This window comes from Python bivittatus, unplaced genomic scaffold (assembly GCF_059951505.1).
Source record: "Python bivittatus isolate LINGU-HERP-01145 unplaced genomic scaffold, Pbiv_v1 ctg000080_np1212, whole genome shotgun sequence".
NCBI lineage: Eukaryota > Metazoa > Chordata > Lepidosauria > Squamata > Pythonidae > Python > Python bivittatus.
The window spans coordinates 25327497-25354660 of NW_028277035.1; the positions used below are offsets into that span (position 1 = coordinate 25327497).

Consider the following 27164-nt stretch of genomic DNA (forward strand, 5'->3'; position numbering starts at 1 on the left):
AGCGGCAAATAAAATGGAATCACAGAATTCAGGGGTGATGGAAAATGACAGGGGCATGTCAAGGCAAAGATGGAAACCCATTTTCTGGGGCATTGTGGTGGTGGTTTTTTGTTTAAAAAAAACCCTGTTGTTTCTTTCTTTTTAACTAAAGCCTATTGCCTCAGAATGACATAGAGTCATGACAACAATTTGAGGCAAATTTGGAGATGTACATGGGGCTTTAGAAGCCATAAAAAAGATTTATGATCCTGGGGTGGTTGGTTCCCCTTCCAGCTTAGCACAATGGACATGAGTAAGAAGGAACTTCAGTGATGCTCAATTCCCATATTCCCCTCCTCCCCCACAGTTCATTTTCCATGACCCACAGTTCTTTCACCATCCAAGCCATAGTTTATTGCATACGTTTCACTCCTACATATAAACTGTAAAAACAGGATTGGAAAAAACAACGATTGTGATCTGGAAGACACACAGGTCAAGCTTCAGGGCAACTGCAAATAAATGCTGCTGAAGTCTTTCTTAAAGCTACACAAGAGAAGAAAAGGGAAATAGGAAGTGGCAGGTCAAAAACCTTCTGCTACTATTTCTCATTGTGCATATTTGAATGCAGATATTTTTTTTCCATTCAGAAATAAGCTATAAAGAAGTGTCTTGGCTAGAACAAGAGCTGACAGATCGTTTTTCCTCCTGTATCATTTCTTACCTTCTCTCTACTGCATTAAAAAAAAAACATGCAGTGCATTGAAAGAAACAACCAGAAAATCCAGATGCAGTTTTTCCATACTGATCTATCAAAATATATTATGCAACTTTTTCTCCTTTCCTTTCATAATAGATTTTCTCATGTTAAAAAATGGGGAATGTGGTGGGAAAATATAGGAAAGTTTCAAATGGCATTTAGAGAACTATTGTAGTGCAGTGGTTAAAGTGTTAGACTGGTTTCATGGAAGCTCACTGAGTGACTCTGGGAGAGACACTTTCTCTCAGCCCCACCTGTTTGACAGAGTTGTTACCATGGGGAAAAATCAGAGCATAGAGTGGTATGTATAAAAAGTCCAAGAATAAACTAGGCTAATAGCAGAATGGAAATCTAGTCTAAAAGTAACTCCATGTCCAAATATAAGTGTTCTGGGATTCATTTCCATTATTCCCTTAATTCTCTAGGATAAACATTACAAAGGCTATTTTCTTGGATCCACTGAATTTTCTAGAGAGTGAGCCCATTATATCCTAAACATTTGTATTTAGAAGTCCCACTGAGTTCAATTTTGTCTCTTTATTAATAAATATATGCAACATCCATAGTAGAATGCTCTGTTGAGCTGTTTTGCCCACTTTTCCAGAAAGAGAGGTGTATCTTCCCTTCTCTCAATGCAACAGTAAGGTATCATTTAAACACATGCTATGGAAAAAAAATCTCAACTCTAATACCTATAATTTAATATTTAAGACAGGTGGAAAATAAAATGTGAGAAATAATACAGTATAATAACCCAATCAAGTAAAATTTTAAAAGTTTCTAAAAAGAAAACTGGCTTTCTTGTTTTATTTTTTGTTGTACAGAAAGAAAAAATGACATCGCATCCTCCTCTGAAGAAATTAAAATCACTCAATGACCTTGATCAAGCAAATGAAGAACAAGAAACTGAATTTTTGAAACTCCAGGTTATAGAACAACAAAACATAATTGATGAGCTGACACGAGTAAGTTATGGTCCATAAGGAACTAAGAATCTAGAAACAGATCTTGAAAGATTCTATGATTTAAAAAAAGTAGTGTTATGAATACATACCTAAACTAGATGCTCTGCATATGTGTTGGATTCAACTTCCACAAAGTGCAACTAATGTAAAAATAGTCCAGAATAGACATGTGTGAGCTTGCAAGATTAGATGAATAAAATAAATGGAAATCTGGCAAGCTGCAAAGCAAAGTCAAGAAGTCAGCATCACCTCTATTTCCAAGAATGTCTCCGGGCCCCACATATGCCTTATAGGCATTCTCAGGAAATAAAATGAAAAATGGTGCTAACACAGTGCTTCATCCAGAAATGCAATCATACATTCCTACAGTTACAAGGTACCATATAGACCATCCCATGTCTACTGCAGGATTCAAATTAAAGCATCCCTAATGGATATTTTATTTATTTATTTATTTATTTATTAAATGTGTATGCCACCCATCTCCCCCAGTGGGTGACTCTGGGCAGATATCTGTCTAGCTTCCACATGAACATATTGAATGAAGGGGACCCCACCCTCACTCTAGGTAATTGGCTTCATGTCAAACTGCTTTTACTATCAAGATGGTTTGAAAACAAAAATCTTGAACCAAATGTCCTTTTGCAATTTAAATCTATTATTCCATGTTCTGTACTCTGGAACAATGGATAACAAATCATTATGTAGTTGTGTATTTGAAGAGTGCTATCGTAATCCTACAGTTTTCTCTTCTCAAGGATAATGCATTTGGGAGGGAGGGAGGGAGGGAGGGAGGGAGGGAGGGAGGATGAGTTTGGGCAGCCTCTAATGTTCATCTAATCCTGATGATTTAAACTCATTCAGAATAAATGGCATCCCCTGACTATGTTTTGGTCACTGACAAGTTTCAATTCTACTCCATCATTCTGCTCTTAAAAATTGCTGGGTGAATTGCATACCCGCTTTCAGAAAAATCTTAGCCAAAAGAGGAGTTGAGTGGTTCCACCTTTTCTTTCTTATTAGCATGTTGCCATTTTTACTGACCACTGATACTTTATTTAGTTTGAGCATATCTGAGGAAGCCCCTTCTATTATATGTAACATCATTTCTTAACTTCAATTCGTCCTCAGCTTTAGCCTTTCCAACACCATCCTTACAGTTTCACTCTGTGTGAAATTTCTTTGGTGACACCCCCCCCCATTTCTTCCCCCCCCTCCAGATATTCACTAAACTTTATCAAGCATCAAGCTATCATCTGTTTTTCTTTCTTGCATTGGAATAGTTCACAATTGTGCTTTTAGGATTTTTTTTTAGAAACCAATACTTACTTGAGTTCCCTTTTTCCCTAGCTGTTCCTGCGGTAGTATCATTCTTCATTTCCCTGAATTTATGAAAAGCTACAAACTTGAAGTCCAAAATATGTGTTTGACTATATTCAGCTTTAGTTTACATTAAAATTAAGAATGCCAACATTTCATAGTCACTTCCCCCAATGGTCCTTCCATACTAACTAGTGGTTTCTATAATATTGAGGTTAACTGAACCTCTTGTACTTTCCTCATCCAGAAATTGCCTGGAAGGATTGTGCATAGTAGAGTTTGTCTTCTACAGATGTTGGAGTAATTAAAGGTTCCCATCCTTACCACTTATCCTTCTGAAAAACATCTGCAACTTGCTTTTAGAAAGTATCTTCCATACCTTCTGTAGCTGACCAGATCACTTCTCTAGTAGACACAACATCACTTTTATTTTAATCCAGATTATTTTTCTACAGTAGAGAGCATTCTAGAATACTAGTTTGTCTTCTGATAAATGGGTATTCTGTAGCTGGCCATTGCCAAATTAACAAAAGTGGATTGGTATTTCTGAATGCAATGAGCAAAAGGTTGAATTCAGTGGCTTAAATGATCTCTTCCAGGTCTATGATTCAATGAATAGGAAGTATCTCTTATGGCACCCATTTAAGAAGAACACCATGCCATGGTTGTCAGAATTGGTCTAGAATGCAGCAGCCTGAGTAGTTATGGGTCCTTTTCATTGTGTCCATAAAACACTGCTACTGTGACATTGCATTAGTTACCTGTTAGTTTCTGGGTGCAATTCAAGTTTATCTACTTTGTGGTTCAGCATCTGGATATCTGTGTGACTGCCTTCTCCCAGTAACATCTCCCCACCCAATAAGATCAAGTAGGGTGGGTTGTCCCCACTTCCCTTGTTTAAGAAATGCCATCTGCAGGGGTCGCAGAGGCATGCCTTCTCTATCATTGCCCTCCCCCACTCCCATGATACAGCATTCCTCAATATTCCAATGGCCCCTCCCCCTTTGGCATTTAGGAAGACTATTAAGACATGGCTTATTTAAACAGCTCCTGAGGTCTGCATAATTGTGTTTTTTTCTCTCAAGCTACTGAAGTTGTTAGTTGTATTTTGTTAATTGTGTTTTACTACTAGCTCTTATATAGGTATTTTCATTATTATGTTATAAAATTGTTTTTTGTATATTTTTTATCCCAACTTACAAGAGGGGAACTGTACACTGGTCAGAGTCCATTCTGACTGGAGTGGCCTATTTTTATTAATAAAAATAAATCATGCTTTAATCTTGCTTGGTAATCTATTACATTACTTCAGCAACTTCTTATCCCAGCTTCTTCCCCTCTATCCAGCATTTTATTGCCCAAATCATTCATATGTTGGCCTTTCTAAAATTTCTTTTTGGCTTCTCATCCACTTTCAAATGGATAAGATTGTCATCCTTACTTTTAAAACTGTCTTCACCTTGCCTATCTCCCATTTTGTCACATTCTTCCATTGACACCCATTCATCTAGAGATAACATCCACAAACCAAAGGAGTGAGCAGAAATTGGAAGTAAGCAGAAACTTTATGAAGATCTACTAATAAATCTCTGGATGGATTTGTACTAGATTGGCAAAAGTTCCTCCTTCCAATATTAACAATGGCATCCAATGAAAAAGTCACTTCTAGTCAACTGGAATGAAGAATGTCTTGAGGAAAAGCAGGAGTGTGTTTGTGGAATAAAGAACAATGAGTTTTGATCCAGTTATTAAAACAAATACTTGAGCTGAGATATATTTAGAAATCCCTGTTCATTAATTGAAACATCATTATTTTTTCATTTGATGGATCTTTGGGCTCTGGAAAAAATACAGAATAGATCCTATGAAGTTCACCCATACTTGCCTAGAATTACTCCATACTTATTCTGCAAGTAAATTTTCCAGAGAAATTCCATACTACTACCTCTCTTATTTCTTTCAGATCACCTCTCAAAAGGTGATCTGGAATAACCTTTGGAATAATTTCACGTTCCTTATTGCCATATTATAGCTAACAGAAAGGATGGGTTAGTGGAATAATCACAATTCCTCCGCAGCTGATTTGCCTCTATTTGTGTGCTCTTCAATTCCAAGAAATCTCATGCAACTGGGACTTGGAATGAATAAATGAATAAATCAGTCAAATGAACAACTGGTTCGCTCTTGTATTTCTATTGAAAACTCACTTAGAATCTTATAGCCTCTATTGATCTTTGTGTCCTTAGCTGTAACCCTTGGTTTTCTTATATAGGATAGAGAGAAACTTATTCGACGGAGGAAGCATAAAAGAAGTTCAAAGCCAATTAAGGTAAATGAAGTTTACATATTATTTTGAACCCCACTAATATATTAAATTATATTTCAATTCCCAATTCATTAAATTACTCTGTTCCACACCCATGTCTCAATAAATTCAGAAAGAAAGGTATTAGGTCTTGTAGAAACCATACAACAAAGACAAAGTACATTTGCACAAGTGACAGTAAATCTAGTTGTACTTACTAGTAATGGAGGCAGGAAAATGAAACACAACAAAGATTAGCATACCTGTGACTGATGGCCAAGCACAGTACATTTCTTGCTAACATCTGTAGTTCTGCAAGCTGCAAAACCCCTGACTGTAGACCATAGTCTTACCATATGTTTTCCATTTCTGCGATGCCTTATCTTTTATGTGGGAGCAAAAACATTGTAGTATAAGTGTGATTTAAATTCTCATTGATCAGGCTTCTTCATGACTCACTTTTGCAAGTTTTAAGTGCTGAAAGCATCAGTACTTTGCTATCCAAACCTGCTGATTAACCAGTTCTGTCATGACTCATTTTCTTCTTTGATGTTGTTAATTAACTTAGTCAGTTTGAACACACTAAAGCTATTTTTAAAACATTGAATTGTAATAGTAGGCTCCAAAAGATAGCAGCTATTTTCACAGCATTGCTTGTATGACCTACAAATGATGGTGCATAACCAAGCCAACAAGCAAGCTTAATGAGGAAGAAAATGGTCTTGGAAAAAATGCTTTCTTGTTTACCCACATCTTGATTTCCCTCCCTTTCCTAGGCCAACTGTTAGACTGCAACCTGCCCAGAGCAAAGTCTATCCTGTTGTACTCTGTAAAGCCCTTTTGTGCAGAGACTTTGAAGTTGTATCTGCATTGTGACTGCCACAATTAGAAGTGAGAAGTAGGAGGATGAACTGTCCAGGGATGACACCTCCATTTCTTTTCTGCAGTCATCAGCAGAGCCATTTGGCCAGTTTGCTGCCTTCAGATTCTAGGTTTTCATCACAAAGCAGAGCTTCAAAAATTCAGACAACTACTAGATGGCAGCAAAGAATTATAGGTTCCTGTATTTCTTTGCCGCCATCTTGTTGTCACCCAGATGAAGCAGCCCCAACCAATGGCTGACAGAGTACACATGATGGGGTACTGCCTCTGCTATGAAGCTAGACTGGTGGCAGTTTGAATGTGTGGTTTCTGCCTTTTGCAGAGGCATGTTCTGGACACAGTTTATGGGGGTGATGATGACTCCATGGACTCTGAAACCTCATCCATGGCTTCATTCAGGACAGACAGAACACCAGCAACACCAGATGAAGATCTAGATGAAGTAAGATTTTTTTCCCCTACTTCTCTAAAGCTTGAAGAATTAGCAAATGTACAGGTAGCAACACCTTCTTTTAATCACTACTGAGAATTTTTAAAATAAATGTTAAAATAATATATATAGGACATAATACAACTGTAAATAAAACCTATGGTTACAAGAAGTATTTAATCAGAAGCAAAATACAACATTTTACAAGTTATATTTTAAATGAAAAGTAAGCAGTTGACTAGTTTTTACTGAAAACTATTACAGATGGTTTGTCTGAGGATTATGGGAACTAAAAGTTAACCTGTTTGGGGGGCATCAGATGGGGAATTTTGATGTAATATACTTACATCTTTTTAAACATGTTTCTGCTATTCTTTTAGTACTTACCAGTCTGCATACTTTTGAAAGCAAGCTACAGGCTATTAACAGTGAAAGGGGGGATATTTCGCTTGAAAAATGGCACGGAGGATGGGCTAAGGCCCTCGAGAGCACTTTCCTACAGCAGCTATTAGTTGAAAAAAATAAAAAGGACAATCTCAATCACAGCTTTCAAAGATGCCTTTGGCATCCTGTGAAATATCACCAAATGCTGAAGCATTATTTAGTTTTCAAAATAAAGATATCAATCATGGCTTATGAGAAAAAATCTGTCTGAGTTACTTTTTCATTAGATCTCTTATAACTAAGCACTAGATATGCTGACATCACATGTTTTGAAACAGCAGGTATTTTAGAACTACCAATAATAATCTATGTTATTTATGGATTATTAGAGTATTAATATACTGAAATTGCCTTGTGGAAATTTCAAAACTTCTTATTAAATTAAGAGTAATTTCTTTCATGGAAAATGCATCCCTGATGTTCATGCTAAGATGTAGTGGATCTTTTTCAGATAAAACTCTGTAAATGTTTACATACATACACACACACACACACACACACACACATAGAACATAAAAACTAATATAAAGTAAGAAAAAGAAAAGAATAAGAAAGAAATCAAAGAGAAAGCTAAAAGTGCAAGAAAGGAAAATGAAGTAAAATAGAAAAGAAAGAAAAAAGATACAAAGAAGCAACTTCCGATCTTCTTTACAGCAGTTATAAGTACAATTATAAATTCACCTCTTACTCTATGGTTGCAAAATAACCCTCTTCTTTCTATAATCTATCCTGACTAATCATCAAAACTGTAAATCATATGTTCATTTTTCTCTGTTTTACACAAAAAATCCCTAAGGGGTTTTCAGTCAGCAATAAACGTAGATATTGTCTTTTCAAAGAACTAGCCATCTCAGCAAGTTCCATTATCTTCACCAACCATTCCTCTATTGTGGGTAGTGCTGAATCTTTCCATCTTTGTCCATACAATAATCTTGCTGCAGTTATCATGTACAAACCCAAAATTCCATGACTTTTTTCCAACTGTTTGTCCATCAATCCCAAAATAAAAACCTTTGGTCTCAATTGCATATTAACCTTTAAAATCCTCTGAATCAGTATATGTATTTGAATCCAAAATTTTCTAGCTTTTTTACATGTCCACCAAACATAATAATATGTCCCTTCTTGTTGTTCACATTTCCCACATAAATTTGCCTTTACACATTCTAGACAATTTCTCTGGTAACATATACCAATTGTACATCATTTTATAAAAAATCTCTTTAAGATTATAACATAGTGTAAATTTCAATCCTTTCAACCACATATTTTCCCATTGTTCCATCTGTATATTATAACCAAATTTTTTTGTCCACTTTATCATACATTCTTTCACTTGTTCTTCTGTTTCAAATTTCAGTAAAAGTTTATACATTTTACCAATTACATGTTCATCATTGGTACACAATTTTATTTCAAACTCAGTCTTACAATGTTCAAAACCATAAACTCTTTTGTCTACTTTAAATCTTTCTAATAACTGTAAATAAGAAAACCATGAACAACTATATCCCTCTACCACCAGTTCTTCCCTTGATTTTATTTTACATTCCCCTTGACAAATTCTAGTATCTCACAATAAATTAGCCATTTGTGTTTGCCTATTATTTCTCATCTATAAAATGCTTCTTGTGCTGAGAGTCAAAAAGGTGATTTTGGGAACAACCTGGATTTGTATCTATTTCATATTCTCAATATGGCACATCTAACATAATGATTTTTAATATCCACATTAACCTTGACTTTGTCATACCACAAACATCCATGCCACCCAAATCTCAGGTTGTATCCTTCTAACTCCAAGAACCTTCTATTTCTAGCACCCACTCTTTTCATCCAAACCAAACAGCAAGCTGCAAAATACAATTTCAAATCAGGTAGACCCAATCCTCTCTTTCCTTTGTATCTTGAAACACCTTATATTTGTTTTTTTCCCTGCCGCACAAATTTAGATATATCCTTCTGCCACTGTTTAAATGGTGCATCAGTTGTCAAAACAGGTATTGTCTGGAAAAAACCACACATCATTCTAGGCAAGACATTCATTTTTATCACAGAAATTCTCCCCAGCAATGACAGTTGTTCTTTCTCCCATCTTAACATGTCTTTTTTATGTTCATTCTATGTCCTTAACATAGTTATTTTGAAATAACATACAGTTCATATCTGTCATAGTGATACCCAGATATTTTACCTTCTTCTCAATTTTAAAACCCATTTTATTCATCAGTTCTGTTTGATCTTCTATTTTCATATTTTTTGTTAACATCCTCGTCTTCTGTTTATTTATCTTGAAACCTGCTAATGCACCAAATTCTTTTAATTTGCACATTGATGTTTCAATTCCCTGTAACGGATCTTCCAGAGCCAACACCAAGTCTTCTGCAAAAGCCCTTAACTTATAAGTTTCTTTTGTAATCTTTATTCCCACAATCCTCTCATCTTGTCTTATATCTCTATTCAGTATTTCAAGAACCAAAATAAACAAGAGAGGAGACAGTGGGCACCCCTGCCTTGTTCCTTTTTGTATCTCACAAGATTTTGTTAGATCTCCATTAACAATTATTTGTGCTTTCTGTGAAGTGTAAATCGATCTTACCCATTTTATAAAGTTCTCTCCAAAACTCATATCTTCCAAAACCTTGAGCAAGAAAGCCAAATTGCCAAAGGTCTTCTCTGCATTTAAGAAAATCAATGCAGCTTCTTTTTCATTATGTTACTCCAAATATTCCAAAATGTTCAACATGTTTCTAACATTGTCCTTTAACTGTCTTAGATAAAAACCCACATTGATCCTCATGAATAAATTCTTGTGAAATTATTTTCAGTCTATCAGCTGGAATTGTTGTGAACAATTTGTAGTCATTATTCAGTAATGATATTGGCCTATAATTTCTTGCTAAAATCACATCTTTAGGTATTAGTGCTATATTGGCCTCTTTCCAACTCTCTGACACCTTTCCTCCCTGTAAGATAGAGTTCATTGCGTTTTGTAAAGATTGTAAAAGTTCATCCTCAAAACATTTATAATATAAATTCAATAGACCTTCTGGTCCAGGCACCTTTCCTGGTTTAATCTTTTTTATAGCTTCAGAAACTTCCCTTATTGTTATAGATCCATTCATAATCTGTCTCTGTCCCTCTGTTAATCCTTGGTAAATTTTGTTTCTTTAGATATTCATCTATTTTCTCTAGAGAGATGTCACTTCTTTTGTACAAGTTGGAATAATATTGATGAAATGCTTTTTGTATGGCCACATTCTCCATTAATACAGTATCTCCCTCTTGTAATTTCAATATCATTTTCTTTTCTTTTTCTTTTCGTTATTTATATGCTAGCCACTTTTATTTGCAAACTCAATTTTGCAAATAATTTTTTTTGCTTTACATAATTCATTTTTATTTCCATTTCTCTTACTGTTAACATAGATAGTTGTCATTGTAAAAGCTTAATTTGTTGAGAAATACTTATCTTCTCTGGAAATTCCTTTAATTCTTCTTAGCTTGTGTTTTCTCTTGGCTCTTCTTTTTGAGTTCACTATTATGTTGTATAAAATAACCTCTAATAAAAGCTTTACTTGTATCCCAAACCATTCTTAAAGCAGTTGTTGTTGTTCAGTCGTTAAGTCGTGCCCGACTCTTCGTGACCCCATGAACCATATTGCGCCAGGCCTTCCTGTCCTTCACTACCTCCCTGAGTTTGCTCAGTTTCATGCTCATTGCTTCAGTGATGCTATCTAACCATCTCATCCTCTACCGTCCTCTTCTCCTTTTGCCTTCAATCTTTCCCAGCATCAGGGTCTTTTCCAAAGACTCCTCTCTTCGCATTAGGTGACCAAAGTATCTGAGCTTGAGCTTCATTATCAGTCCTTCCAATGAGCAATCAGGGTTGATTTCCTTTAAGATTGACTGGTTTGACCTCCTAGCAGTCCAGGGGACTCTTAAGAGTCTTCTCCAGCACCACAGTTCAAAGGCATCAATTCTTCGGCGCTCAGCCTTCTTTATAGTCCAGCTCTCACAGCCATACATTACTACTGGAAAAACCATAGCTTTGACTATGCGGATCTTTGTTGGCAAGGTGACATCTCTGCTTTTTAATATGCTATCTAGGTTTGCCATAGCTTTCCTCCCAAGGAGCAAGCGTCTTTTAATTTCATGGCTGCAGTCTCCGTCTGCGGTGATCTTGGAGCCCAAATAAATGAAGTCTGTTACTGCTTCCATTTCTACCCCTTCTATTTGCCAGGAATTGATGGGTCCAGATGCCATGATCTTAGTTTTTTTAATGTTGAGTTTCAAGCCAGCTTTCGCACTCTCCTCCTTCACCCTCATCAAGAGGCCCTTTAGTTCTTCTTCACTTTCTGCCATTAGGGTGGTATCGTCTGCATATCTGAGGTTATTGATGATTCTCCCTGCAATCTTAATTCTGGCTTGTGATTCTTCCAACCTGGCATTTCTCATGATGTATTCTGCATATAGGTTAAATAAGCAGGGTGACAGTATACAGCCTTGTCGTACTCCTTTCCCTATTTTGAACCAATCGGTTGTTCCGTGACTGGTTCTGTTGCTTCTTGGCCCGCATACAGATTTCTCAGGAGACAGGTAAGATGGTCTGGTACCCCCATCTCTTTAAAAATTTTCCAGAGTTTGTTGTGATCCACACAATCGAAGGCTTTTGCATAGTCAATGAAGCAGAAGTAGATATTTTTCTGGAACTCTCGTGCTTTCTCCATGATCCAGCGAATGTTGGCAATTTGATCTCTAGTTCCTCTGCCTCTTCGAAACCCAGCTTGTACATCCGGTAGTTCTCGGTTCACATACTGCTGAAGCCTAGCTTGTAGGATTTTGAGCATAACCTTGCTAGCATGTGAAATGAGTGCAATTGTGCGATAGTTTGAGCATTCTTTGGCATTGCCCTTCTTTGGAATTGGAACGTAAACTGACCTTTTCCAATCCCGTGGCCACTGTTGCGTTTTCCAAACTTGCTGGCATATTGAGTGCAGCACTTTAACAGCATCATCTTTTAGTATTTTAAATAACTCAGCTGGAATACTGTCATCTCCACTAGCTTTGTTGTTAGCAATGCTTCCTAAGGCCCACTTGACTTCACTCTCTAGGATGTCTGGCTCAAGGTCCGTGACCACACCAGCATGGACATCAGGGACATTAAGATCTTTCTTGTATAGTTCTTCTGTGTATTCTTGCCACCTCTTCTTAATCTCTTCTGCTTCTGTTAGGTCCCTGCCTTTTTTGTCCTTTATCATGCCCATCTTTGCACTAAACATTCCTTTGATATCTCCAATTTTCTTGAAGAGATCTCTAGTCTTTCCCATTCTATTGTTTTCCTCGATTTCTTTGCATTGTTCATTTAAGAAGGCCTTCTTATCTCTCCTTGCTATTCTCTGGAAATCTGCATTCAGTTGCTTATATCTTTCTCTTTCACCCTTGCTTTTCACATTCCTTCTTTCCACAGCTATTTGTAATGCCTCATCAGACAGCCATTTTGCTTTCTTGCATTTCTTTTTCCTTGGGATGGTTTTAGTTGCTGCCTCCTGTACAATGTTACAGACCTCCGTCCATAGTTCTTCAGGCACTCTGTCTACCAAATCTAACCCTCTAAATCTATTCATCACCTTCACTGTGTACTCACAAGGAATATGATCTAAGTCATACCTGAGTGGTCTAGTGGTTTTCCCTACATTCTTCAATTTAAGCCTAAATTTTGCAATAAGAAGCTCATGATCTGAGCCACAGTCAGCTCCTGGTCTTGTTTTTGCTGTCTGTATAGAGCTTCTCCATCTTTGGCTGCAAAGTATGTAATCAATCTGGTTTCGGTATTGACCATCTGGTGATGTCCATGTGTAGAGTCGTCTCTTGTGTTGGAAAAGAGTGTTTGCTATAGCTTGTTCTCTTGACAGAATTCTATTAGCCTTTGCCCTGCTTCATTTTGTGCTCCAAGGCCAAACTTGCCTGTTATTCCGATTACTCCTTGACTTCCTACTTTAGCATTCCAATCCCCTATGATGAAAAGGACATCTTTTTTTGGTGCTAGTTCTAGAAGGTGTTCATAGAACCGGTCAACTTCAGCTTCTTCGGCATCAGTGGTTGGGGCATAGACTTGGATTACTGTGATGTTGAATGGTTTGCCTTGGATACGCACTGAGATCATTCTGTCGTTTTTGAGGTTGTACCCCATTACTGCCTTTCCCACTCTCTTATTGACTATGAGTGCAACTCCATTTCTTCTAAGGGTTTTTTGCCCACAGTAGTAGATATAATGGTCACCTGAATTAAATTCACCCATTCCTGTCCATTTCAATTCGCTGATTCCCAAGATGTCGACGTTCAATCTTGTCATCTCATGTTTGACCACATCCAGCTTGCCTTGGTTCATAGATCTTACATTCCAGGTACCTATACAATATTGTTCTTTACAGCATCGGACCTTCTTTTCACTTCCAGATACATCCACAGCTGAACGTCCTTTTGACCCAGCCGCTTCACTCTTTCTGGAGCTACTTGGAAATGCCCTCCGCTCTTCCCCAGTAGCATATTGGACACTTTCCGACCTGAGGGGGTCATCTTCTGGCATCATATCTTTTAGCCTTCTAACATTGTCCATGGGGTTTTCTTGGCAAGGATACTGGAGTGGGTTGCCATTTCCTTCTCCAGTGGACCACATTTTGTCAGAACTCTCTGTCATGACCTGTCCGTCTTGGGTGGCCCTGCACGGTATAGCTCATGGCTTCACTGAGTTACACAAGCCCCTTCACCACGACAAGGCAGTGATCCATGAAGGAGTCTTAAAGCAGTGCCTTTATCTAAATTATTTTTAAAAATTTCTTTTAAATTCTTTTAATTTCTTTTTACAATCCTCCACTATTGCTTCTTTTTGTAGCAAATTTCATTTAGTCTCCATCTAAAAGAATCAGATTTTCTTTTATAAACCAAACTCACAGGATTATGATCTGAAAAAGTCTTTGGTAATATCTCTACTTTAGAAACCTTAGTAGCCAAGTTCTTTGAAATCCAAATCATGTCTATTCTCGAAAAGGATCTATGTCTTTCAGAAAAGTAAGTGTACTCTCTTGAATTGCCATTTTTCTGTCACCATATGTCAACCAGCCCTAATCCATCAAATCAAACTTTTGGTAATTTGCCTTGAGTGATTTTAATATTTTTCTCAGAAGTTCTATCCAGTTGTGGGGAGATCACACAAGCTTTAATAACCTTTTCTCTAATATCTTCACCAGAATCCTCTGGGATTGCTCTGAATCTCAGACAAGATTCTTTCTCTCTCAATTCCAATAGAGTATCTAATTTTCTTTCCAACTTTCTGTCTATAACTTCTGTCTTACTCTCAAAAATTTCCACTTTGTCATTAATTTGTTTTACATCTCCAGATACTTGTTTTTCCAGATACTGTAACATAATTACAGTCAGCATCACAGTCAGCTTCTCCATAGTTATAGCTGGCATCACAGTCTGGCTCATATTATTTTTATCTTTTGTTTTATAAAATCCACCAATTGTCTGCACCCTTTAATAGTAAATGAAAAACTTCTCTGCCACAATGTCAACCCCACTCCTTCAGGGACATCTAGTTTGCCATGAATCCTCACCAGAAGCTCTGTAAAACATTTACAGTTTTCTTAACCTGTGTACTCCAAAATACAATATTTTGTGTTTTCTCACATAATAAATTCTAATCTTATTCTTATACAATCCACTCTTACGCACTTCATATTTTTACATTACCACATTTAATATTTATCTGAACCTTTTTCTTTTTCAGAGCTTAGCAGCTGAAGAATCAGAGCTGCGATTTAGACAATTAACGAAGGAATATCAGGCCCTGCAGAGAGCCTATGCATTATTGCAAGAGCAAACTGGGGGTATAATAGATGCAGAAAGAGAAGCCAAGGTTGGTATTTGCCAAGGTCAACATACCTGTTGCCCAAATACATTCCCTAAAGAAGTCTGTGTGTCTATCTGCCTTTCTGTCTTATTTCTAATTCACTCAAGCAACATGTAGCAAAACTACAAAGATTTCCATGTAGTTGAACAAAAATAACACAGGCCAACGATTTTAAAGTTATAGAGGTTGAAGCATGCTAAGAACTCTGTCACAGAAAAAACATACTTAAAAACACAGTTTAGAGTAGAACAGGGTCTCAAACTCGTATCATCGTGAAAGCTGTAAAAGTACCATTTCATTAGCATGAAGTAGCAACACTGAGTGCCTGTCAGAGGAAAAGAGTGGGCTACAAATACATTTATTTATAAATTTATTTTATTTATTTATTTATAAATCAAACTTGGATGCTGCCCATCTCACTATACAAGTGACTCTAGGCGGCTCATAGAGAATTTGAAATTCAGGAAGTTTGATGAGAACTAAAAGATGGGTTAATGAAGCTACATCTTTTCTTTTTAACAGGCACAGGAGCAACTCCAAGCTGAAGTCCAGAGGTATAGAGCAAAAATAGAAGATCTGGAAAAAACACTGGCCCAGAAAGGACAGGTAGACTCTTTACAAAAGATGTTTTTTCTCCATTATTTTCACAAGTTGTTAGAATTAGTTTGTTATCTAGGAAAGATACATTTTGCATATATGAATCAAGTATCTAAAAGGCTGCCTGTAAACAACTGGAAATAAATATAGAGAAGTATCTATCTGTGTGAGCATACATATGTCCATGTATGAATTGCAGCTACTTTGATGTTTCCAATAATACCTAATAACAATTGTTTCCAATAATTCAGCAGAATTATTGAATTATTTTAGAGTTTTTTCTTTGTGACTGAAGTTTTAATCGTAGTTGTCATTATCACAGTTCAATGGGTTGGATCCATACTTCAGTCATACCAGTAGATTTGATTTTATTCATGAGTAATTTAAATCCATTTAATTTAACAGAACTGATTAACAAAGCCCCGTACACATATAAACACTACTTTATATCTTAATCTTTTTTTTTAAATAAATAGGACTCACACTGGGTAGAAGATAAGCAACTTTTTATTAAGAGGAATCAGGAGCTTTTGGATAAGGTATGTTCACATTTGAATGGTTAGAAAAGGAGTTGCCAGTCCTTTTGTACTGGCGGGCACTTTTGGAATTCTGAATGCATGTTGTGGGGATTCTCACAAGAATAAGAGGTGATGTTTGCCACCTATACACCCTTTCTAATTTCCCAGAATTCTCTCTACTCTTTAGCTTACTTTGCCTTCTTTCTGGAAGGTGGTACCCTTCCAAACAAAGCACTGGGTTACAAACACCCACAATTTCATTTTTGAATAATGTTTCTAAGGCTGAGACCCAGAAGCAAATTGGAGCTATTTGCTTGAGGCTAGTGCTTTGTTCTGCAGCATGCCAACTTCTCTTTTTTTAACTGAAAGAACTTTTTCTTAAAAAGTTGGGGCAGGAATTCTGCTGGGCACAAAGAAGGATATTGCTAGACACATTGGTACTGACAGGTACAATACTGGGGACTCAGAGTAGTTTCCTTGTAATTTGGTTTCCTTGTAATTTCAGTAAACGGTGATCCATGTGTAGAGTGTGTGTGTATATATATATATATATATATATATATACACACATATAAAAAACACTGAGTTGGATTAGATTTAGCCATGCTTAAAATAAATCTATTGAAATCTGTTAGTCGTGGCTAACTTCTCCCATTTATTTTAGTAGGTCTGTTCTAAGCAACAGTGAGTTTTGATCCAATCCATTAACTACAAAATTCAAGACTCCAAGAATAAATTAAAGATTTAATAATAATTCAGATTTTTATTGCACCATCCAACCATATGACTGAAAGTATCTTGTAGTCGTATTTTTTATATTTTTGCAGAAAGGCCCTTTAGACACCTCATTTTGCTCAAATGCTAATCCTTATAATATAAATATAAGTATAATAATGTAAAACTTAAAAATAAACTGCAGAATCATCAAAAATAATCTTCAAAATTATTCTTTGATAGTTTACTGTCTTAACCACAAGAAGCAGTGGATTTTCTCAAAGTCCTAAATCAGCACATATGAATCCTTTCATTATGTGCCAAGTTGCTTTTGATGTATGTCTTTCCATTTTTAAAGAGAATTATTCCTTTAGCATATGAATTATAACTTTTGTAGGCTTTATGCTTTCCATAAACAAGCTGATAATAAAATTAAAGTAACTGAATAGCTTGCTTTCTTGGTGATTGAGACTTGTAGGAGGGAGCAGAAACAGCAATGGTCATAAATGTCTAAACATGTATGTCTTGGAATTATTTCCACAAATTATATATTTAGATCTTTTTCTAGATAGAAAAATTGGAAATAGAGAACAATCGACTGCAACAGGAGCTGCAAGATGCCAGAGATCAGAATGAACTCTTGGAGTTTCGAAATCTAGAACTTGAAGTAAGAACTTGTTAATTTTATATTGTGGAACTGGGGAAGATTTTACAGGAGTGAAATCAAATGTTCATCTACATATGAGTATATTTCTTATTTAACAGATTTTATTTTTCTGTTTTGTCTAACTGGAAACAGTAGGCCATGTTCAATATGTTACAAACACCAAGAAGAGAAGAATAAGTTCCAATAATAATTTGTGACAAAAATAACTGATTCAAAATAAGAACATGTAGTATATTAGCCTTATACTTGTTTTTCTTTGAAGAAAAATTAGAAAAATTAGATGAATACATAAGCAAGTTCTACTTATCTCTATTGGTCTCTACTCATAAACAATATCTGTAGACATATATCTTTATATTAGATAAATTAATCTAGAATGCTTATCACAAACACTAATACCAATTTTCTTTTTTGGAATATTTCATAAAATCATTAAAAGCAAATAAACTTGTTTTTACTGTCTCTCAAAGCACTTAATGAAGCATGTATTTATGAGTGCATTCTTGTAGTCATATGTTAATCCAAATATTTTATTTCATATAAATTGACACCTGCCTTCCATGTTTGACTGCATTTTATATTTATAAATCGATTTCTTATAAACCAAAAAGAGATTCACGAATACTAAAGGATGAGAAAACTGAAGCAAGCTTGCATAATCTCTATCTTTTTGGCTGGAGGAATTTAGAGTGTATCACAGGCACTTGGGTCTCAAAACAGCTGCAATGAAATCCAGTGTGGCAAACCAGTGGGCTATAGTGCTTAAGACGTTGGATTAGATTGGGAACACTCAGATTCAGTTCACCACTAGCCATGGAAACACAATGGGTGACTTTGGGCCAGTCACAGTCCCTTAATCTAAACTAACTCACGTGATCATTTGAGAAATAAAATTAAAATGGAATAACATTAGAATGGAAGTGCTATTAAGCTACCTTAAGCTCTCTTAAGGGGAGAAAGGTGGGATATAGATCTAACAAATAAATTATGCATGCCCATTCACAAAATAGCTATATGTAGAAATGTGCACAACATAGGAAAAAAGTTTTTTTTTCTCCAAGTTCATAAATAAACAGCTCTACCTTGGAACCAAAAATGCTTCAAATATTTTGCCACAGGACCACGGGAACTGAAAAAGGTTGCTCACTCTTAGGTAAACATATCTCCCATTCTAAATTTAAACAAAGACAACCCAGCCAGCGGCATGACAACACTTAAAACAATATGGAATGAAATCCCCTAGTTCATCCTGAGCTCAGAGTAAAACCTCAGAAAAATAGGGATATGGGATGTTTTGTTCTGAGTAAAAAAATGCCCAAAACAGGCAAGTCAAGCTCAGAACCTTGGAATGTTTAGGCCCACTGCTACAGTGAGAATAGGGATGACCGATCTCAAAACACCATTCTTACCAAAAGCTAACTATAAAGTGCAACTTGTACTAAAACCTAGGTACATGGCACAGATCTTAACCAACAGAATACTCTTGTTGAATCAACTGTGTTTTGCTCCAAAAGCAAACATATTATACTTTTGAGGGAAAACTTTTGAGGGAGAAAACAAACAAACAAACAAAAAGTATTTTATGTTTTACCTTATATTTTGTTTCAAGGAAAGAGAAAGAAGATCTCCACCTTTTAATCTACAAATCCATCCATTCTCTGATGGTGTAAGTGCTCTACAGATCTACTGTATGAAAGAAGGTGTCAAGGTATGTTAACATGGGCTCACTCAAAATAATGATTATGTTGTCTTTTAGAACTGGTTTTAATTGTGGCATTATTTATCTTGGTAGTTTTCAACACATGGAGGGAGCAGGGGAGAGGGGATCAAATCTTCTGCCCTCTGCTTACAAACATTCAAGATAATGTGTTTATAGAAAACCTATATATGCAATCTACAGTTTGCAACCTCCAGGTAAAATCTAGGCTACATGCATAGAGGACCCTTAAAGGGCAGAGGTTGGCCATGTTGTGATCTTGCTCCCAGTGTTCACTGAAGAGCAGATTATGTTTTTTGCTAACAAAGGATATAGAGCCTATAATTTTGAACACTCTAGTTTGTTGGGGTCAGTCTTACATAATCCATTCCTGAAATGTGTACATGCAAATATAAGGAACAGTTTAAGAATTTACTCCTACTTATTTTGTAATCTGTGCATGGTTGAATTCAGAAAGGCCTTCTGAGTAAATATATAAAAGACTGTAGTGTTTGTGTCTTGTTTGGAAGATAGAAGTATGTAATGCTCCTTGAAGAAAAAGTGGCAATGGAGAATACAGAGCCATGCCAGAATTCTGACTAAAGTTCTATGTTAGGCTAGCATTGTCTAGTCTGGATTGCAGAAAGCATTTGATACCATTCAGAGTGGAAAATTTGATTACCAACAAATATATAGTGTGGACTGAACATTAGATAATATGAATAAGTTAGATGTTTTTGCTACAAGTCTTACAGTTGCAAAGAAATGCTTAAGAATCAGTCCAGATATTTTTCTTCCTCCTCAACATTAGATTGTCTATAAATTAGGCCTGTCACCCAGATACTGTTACTTCTTGACTTCTTTTCTTTTGCTGCTACCCCATGTAAATGGCCTCCTAAAGTCCCCTCCCCCCTCCCCCCATGGCTTTGGACCTATTCTGCTCCTTCACTTAGGAAATACTGAGTAAGGTTGTAGATCACCAAGTCCATATCATAAAATAAATAATAAATTTAATTTTTTAAAATTTTTGATGTTTTATGTATTTATATGTATTTATGGTTTTATTGTTTTGTGTGAGTCGCCCAGAGTCCCCCACTGGGGGGAGATGGGCAGGGGAGAAATTAAAATAAATAAACAAACAAATAAATAAATAAATAAATAGTGCTTGTGAAAGTATTTGATCCTTCTTTTCTGAATTTTACCATCTCTTTTTATAGGATGTTAGCATTCCAGACCTTATAAAGCAGTTAGACATCTTGGGTGACAATGGGGTAAGTGATATGAATAGCTAACAACTTCTTATTATGTATAGCACCATCAGGAAAATGTTGCAGAATAAATATTGCAGAATAAAAGATCAATCAAAGCAAATGAATTTCATTCATTATCCCCCCTCATTATCCCCCATTTTCATAAATAAAAAGCCTCCAGTGTTTGAATATCAAAAAGCTAGACCCCTTATCTCTTAATGGCTAATAAGATATTTCCATAGTATCTGTGAAACTTTTAAAGTAAAAAAATTAAGATCTTAATGTAATAAAATAGACTAGAGGGCTCCAAGTTGAGAAAGGCTAGGCTTAATTCTTTGAATGTTGTTTTTTAAATTTTTTGTCTAGAAGATCACATACTGTATATTATCAGTTTATAAAGATTAGTTTTAATTAAAGAAGTTAAATTTAGATTATTTTTATCCTGACGCTCAAACTGTGGTCGTTGGCTATCATTTTAAGCATTCCTGACTTTTGATAGAAGGAAACGGGTCATGGTAAAATATATATGCAAACTCTATGCCTGCAGATTTCCCATTCATCTGAATGGAAAATATATATTTTTCCAGCTCTTGACGTACAAAAAGCTGTTTCTTCTATTTAAGCAGCACCTCCATTATGATAGGTATTTATACTTTAAAAATAAAAATCAGCAGCTGTGTGCTGCAAGGGTTGCGGCAGTAACATTAAAACCACAGCCCTGAGGTTTTTGGCTTGATTTTTCTCTCTTTATGCTTCTTATTTTAAAAATTAAACTAGACAACCTGTGACCCATTGGGTTATCATTCCAAAGATATTTCCTTACCTAAACAGAGAAACAGAATGACCAAGGGCAAAAAAGCAGTGGGAGTGTGAGCAACTTGCGACTTGCTACTGGCTTCCCCATTGACTTTGCCTGTGGGAAGCTGGTAGAGAGTGTCAAAAATCTTCCTTCCTTCCTTCCTTCCTTCCTTCCTTCCTTCCTTCCTTCCTTCCTTCCTTCCTTCCTTCCTTCCTTCCTTCCTTCCTTCCTCCCCACATGTAATATAGGCTTGCACCATTTGCCCTTCCCTCATGACCCTCAGGAGAGCTCCAGTGAAGCTGCCTCCTCCTTCTTCTCAGTTGACCCGTGGAATTGCCTGCCACTTTGCTGGGGGGAGGTGGAACAAAGGGAGCTGCAGACCATGAGGAATACTGCACCCCCACTCCCCATTGTGACATGTCCCCAAAGGCCCCCTCCCTCGAGGGAGGAAGAGGGCTCAACTGTCAATCACCAGCACCCCCCAGCCAGCCCTACCTTGCCAGCAGGCATCCAACTTGCTCCCTCGTCCTTCCCTCAACACCCACAGTTATTAAGAGATTTTACATTTCTCCCTCATTTCCAAAGCAGCCAATCACCACTCGCCCATCGGGCCTTGTCACCAGCTGATTAGACACAGGGGACAGACAGAAGCAGGAAAGAGTTTGGGGATATGTCCATGACAATCACATGATCTGGGCTGACCACAGTTGCAGCAGCACAGCAGTGCTGAAACAGCCACACATTTCCCAAATTTCAATCCCACAGGAGCAATGGGTCTAGGATTTTGGATGCATACTGTAAGGTAGCCCATTTGAGGTACCTTGGCTCCAAAATTGTTGCCCTATGATGCACGTTTCACCCAGTTGAAGGTTACAGATACAAGAATTTTAGTAGTATATAGGAGTGTTACATCTGTTAGAGACTTAATGGATCTATTCTGTTATTTGACTTCATGCCAAAAAGCAGCAGAAAAATCTTACTGATCTGCCACTGCATTTTGAGCCTGTGGTATTTCAGAGGCTCTGAACTGAATTTGGGAATTGCCCATAGGCCACTGGTTGGGCATTCCTGTTTCAGTAAATGGGGAAGACCGCCCTGCATATCAAAATCCCTGCATCAAGAAGAGACGTTACATGGGAGTAAAACTTTCTGACAGTGAACAAGTGTCTGTGTGGACAGCTATTACTGCTTCCTTAATTTGATTTTCTGCCTCTTGAATTTTCAGAATTTAAGAAATGAAGAGCAAGTGGCTATAATTCAAGCTAGTACTGTATTATCTCTGGCAGAAAAGGTATTTTTAAATGAATTTAGTATCTCATGCATATTACTTAATATGAATCTAAAAGTTAACACATTCTACAGAATTACAAAGAGAGGAGAAAAATAGTCTGTGGGAAAATATGCAATCTATGTGTGTGGTGTGAACAAATGAGAATGAAATGTTATCCAGAGTGCATCTTCCCCAAAAGGAAAAAGTAACTGGCTTTAATTGTTCAGTTGGCTTTCCACTAAGCCAAACCATTTCAATTTGCTTTATTTAGCATTTTCCAATTGTCCAAGTTACATTTTGCTTTAGCATGCTGGCTCCAGTCTATGTTCATGACAGTTAGGAGAAGAAATCAGTATTTAATTATACAGATAAATGTCTAGATATAAGAACTGCTTGACTAGAGAGGCCTTACTGTTGGAATAATAACAGTAGTTAATGATGCACTTTATGTATGCCAGCTAGCTGGGTTTGTTCTTTAAATAAAGAAATGATGAGAAATAGCATAGTATGATGCATGCTCTAGTAATGTACACTAACTAGGTCAATCTGTACTTTAAACGTAGAACAGATGACTCTGAAGCCTATGGCTCTGAGTCTGCATATGTTTTAATAATAATAGAAACCGGTCAGCATTCAGTAGTATACCAGCACAAAACAAAGTTATTGAGTACAGTAGGGAAAAAAGAGTAATGCCAATATGGAATATCCCCCAAAATTTCCCAGAGTGCTATATTTTGGGAAGACAAAAATATCCACAAGAATGAATAAGTACATACAGTTAGGCCAAGACTTGTCAAGACTTTGCCTAGAAAATATTTTCAGGGCCTGAGACCTAAAATGTAGTAACCAGATGCCTCTGATCATGTACACACCGTTCATCAACTGTAACTAGCCACCATATATCTGGAAATCAGTGTGAATTCCAGGTCAAAGGAAGTAACCAGGCTTAACTGCTCAATCCTCTTGTTTCCTAATGATTAGCTGACAGCAAGCAGCTATAAGCAACTTCAGTCAAAGTTCTATTCTCTGACTTTATAGTTGATGAAATGGAAAGACATTGCTTTTGGCAATATTGTAATCCTGAAGCTGGATTTTGATAATTTCTTTTTTTTTTTTTTAGTGGATACAACAGATTGAAGGGGCTGAAGCAGCTTTGCACCAGAAGATGATGGAACTAGAAAGTGACATGGTAGGGAAAAAATCCTTTTGGGGAGGGGAGGGTGGCACTTTCACTTCATCCCATGCTTCTTGTTAGTTGTCTGCTGGGCAGTGGGGGGTGGGAATCTGCTTTGTTTTTGTCAGTGTCTGAGTATTATACATTTTCTTACGGCTTCAGTAATCATAATGGTAGTGATAATATATTTTTTTTTCAAACTGTCATTCAATGTAGGAGCAGTTCTGTAAAATAAAAGGTTATCTAGAAGAAGAACTGGACTACAGGAAACAAGCTCTTGATCAAGCCTATATGGTAATTTGAAAGCCAATGATGGAAACACAAGCACATTTCAGAATGCAAATTTGTTGCATTTCAGTGGTAAACGCATGTGCTTGTAGTATGTTGGTCTGGTTTAAAGCATGACTTTGGTTTAAATAAACTCCAAATTAATGTGATTTTTAGGCTTTGTTTTTTAAAAAGAGAGAAAACTTTCTGTGAGACAGCACATCAGTCTACTTTTTGTACTCCTTACATAAGTGAGAGCTTCAGCGAATATGTGACGCTCCCAAAGCCATAGCACATTACGTGCCCGCTTTAGCAGAGTGGAGCACTGCCCGTGCAGACCTTTATTTGCCACTGAAGTGGCAAAACCTGTGGTATGTCCTGAATACAAGGGAGGATAGGAGGTGGGAGAAAGAAAGTTTACATTCAAATTTTGGACATTTTGTGATTTGGTATGGAACGGTTAACATTCATCAGATTTGAGACATTGAATGTAGTACACCGTATCTGAGAGAAGTACGTAGCACAAATTTTTATTTTAGTCTAATTCTAGTCGGTTGTACTAGCTTAAAATATATACATAGACAAACAGACAAACAGATAGTTTTTACCAGATTGCATCCTCTTCTATATTTTCTTATGCCATTGCTTAGAGAATCCAGGAGCTTGAAGCTACCCTTTACAATGCTTTGCAACAAGAAACGGTGATAAAGTTTGGAGAACTGCTGAGTGAAAAACAGCAGGAAGAACTTCGAACTGCTGTAGAGAAACTGAGAAGGCAAATGCTGAGAAAAAGCAGAGAATATGATTGCCAAATCCTTCAAGAGAGAATGGAATTGCTGCAACAGGCACATCAGGTGAGATTCAGTTTATAGGAAAACTGTTGGGTTTCACTATATTTTTTTTCTAAGGTTCATTGTTGTAGTTCTGGTGGCTACATTTTAATTTTTAATGCGAGAGAAATCATTAAATACATGACTAAAGATTGTTCATCATCCTAGAGGACAAACAACATGTAAATATAAATTTTAATCAAATTAAAATCGTCATTCATTTTTATCAGGCTGCCTCCTCCACATGTTAGGGTGCAATCCTTGCCCTTCACTCTGAGGCCAAGGGACCCTCGGCCTGGAGAAAGCTAAAAACCCTACACTAGAGTTATAACTTATTTTTCATATCTACGAATTTTAGAATTTTTAAATTAATTTTCTTCAGCCAGACTTCACAGGATGTAAGGGTTTTTATTTATGTGTTTATTTATGGATAGATTCTGTTTATTTCTAGAGGATCCGAGATTTAGAAGATAAAACAGACATTCAGAAGAGGCAGATCAAGGATTTGGAAGAAAAGGTTAGTTGTTTTATATATCCAAAAAATATCAATACTTTCAAGAACTTCCTATTTTATAACTCTAGGAGCTCTAGCTAGTTATTTTAGCATAGCCATCCTCCAACCTGGTGCCCTTGAAACAGACTTTTATTATTCAGTTCCAGTAATTCCCAGCTGTCATAGCCATGCTAGCTGAGGATTACAAGAATCTGAAACAACTGGAAGGCATCTGGTTGGAAAATGTTATATTACTATAATACCATGAGTAAATTCCTGTGGTTTTTTTCTTTTCTTCTTAGATATTCTAATCTGGGGAGGGGGGGGCATTGGATGCTTTTCTGGATGGATGGATGATAGATAGATAGATAGATAGATAGATAGATAGATAGATAGATAGATAGATTTCATTCTATTAGAACAAGACTGAACTTTCCCTTCGCCAATTTACCACCACCATTTTCAGAGGTAGGATGAGGGCTTTTTGGCAATTTTTGGAAAGACACAAGCAGCGCAAAGTGTGTGCCCCACTAACCAACAAAATTTTCAATCTCTCTGTGACTACTGGGTGTCATTTTTCTTCAAAGTTTGTTGCTGCCCAAATGATGCCAGAATCACTTTCTAGTCTCTCTCTTCATTCAGATTTCCTTTATAATCGCACTATAAATAATAAGGAAATAACAGAAAATAGTATTTTCACATTATTCTAGCATTATATCAGTCTGAACATTGGTAAGAATATTCAGCTCAAAAATAGTTATTATTATACTGTATTCTTTTTCAATCTGCCCTTTTGTTTAATAGATTGTTTTCTCTTTTACTAAGTCAGAATCAGTCAACAAATACAGAGGGTTTTAGCTAACTAATATTTGACCTTTGTTTAAAATTAAAATCAAAATACTGGCAGAGTTCATTTATGTCATAATGGAAATTGTTTCAAGGAGAAGACTAAACATTTGTCCCTACTGATTAAACATGAAAAGCTGGTTTTGTAATACAAAAGCTAACTCATCTTTCTAAAATTTTGCTAGATTTTCTTTTTAAACAAGCTTGGTTGAAAAAATGTAAACTCTTCACCCTAAATTAGTAATGTAATCAAGAAGGGGGTTCCAATGAAATTTAGGAAATAGAAATGTAAGGACAAGAATATCTTGTGGATTGAGTCCTACCAATGAAGTGACATGGAATTCCCATATAAGGAAAAACACCCACCTGTTGATCAGATGATCACCAAGAATAAAGCCATTAATATGAGGTTGACATTAATGCAATTAGCTAGTAGAATAGAAACCTTTAGTTTTAGTCCTGAATGATTTCTTGGAGTAAGTCTATTGGAATTTGTTCATTTTAAATCATATACCACATCTATGATAATAAAAATGGATCTGATCTCTCAAAATTAATTTTTTCTTGCAGTTTCTGTTTCTGTTCTTGTTCTTCTCTCTTGCCTTTATTCTTTGGCCTTGATGTCAATGTGCCTCTTGAAAGGTAAGGCTATTTCTTTCTTTCTTTTTTTAATAACAAAATAAATACAGTTTCCCAATTCAGTTCCAAAATAGCATAGCTCAAAATATCTGAACTCACATCAGAGATGGAAGGATAAATCAAGAAACTTTCAAATATTTTACTAAGATCTATTACTTTTCACATATTACACAGAGAGCAATTGGAGTTTTGCAAAAGATGTTAAAGCAAATCTCAACTACCTGTTGAGTGAAACTCAGGTATGTGCTTGTACACACTTGTTTATTGCATTCCACTATAATATTATATTTAAAACATAAGACTTTTAAATATATACCTAAAAATGTAAAACATGCTTTTTAAAAAATGTAATACATGGTGGAATGTTGTCTTTCTCAATGAAGTGTCTGTCTGTATGTATGAAC

General features: G+C 36.2%; 1 protein-coding gene across 2 annotated transcripts in view; it reads left to right on the plus strand.

The window, feature by feature from the left end:
* The window catches only part of JAKMIP2 (janus kinase and microtubule interacting protein 2), a 50864-nt gene extending 24122 nt beyond the window's left edge, over positions 1-26742 (plus strand). The window contains exons 6-20 of one of the 2 annotated variants that reach the window (XM_088134757.1): positions 1564-1704; positions 5297-5353; positions 6534-6653; positions 14878-15006; positions 15523-15606; positions 16074-16136; positions 17398-17496; positions 19106-19204; positions 20410-20463; positions 22467-22532; positions 23632-23700; positions 23902-23979; positions 24603-24806; positions 25234-25299; positions 26692-26742. In XM_088134757.1, coding sequence (XP_087990883.1) covers positions 1564-1704; positions 5297-5353; positions 6534-6653; positions 14878-15006; positions 15523-15606; positions 16074-16136; positions 17398-17496; positions 19106-19204; positions 20410-20463; positions 22467-22532; positions 23632-23700; positions 23902-23979; positions 24603-24806; positions 25234-25299; positions 26692-26742 — 1380 coding nt within the window. The remainder of the gene's footprint in view (positions 1-1563; positions 1705-5296; positions 5354-6533; positions 6654-14877; positions 15007-15522; positions 15607-16073; positions 16137-17397; positions 17497-19105; positions 19205-20409; positions 20464-22466; positions 22533-23631; positions 23701-23901; positions 23980-24602; positions 24807-25233; positions 25300-26691) is intronic. The other variant, XM_088134758.1, reaches the window with a different exon arrangement.
* Positions 26743-27164: the final 422 nt, after the last annotated feature.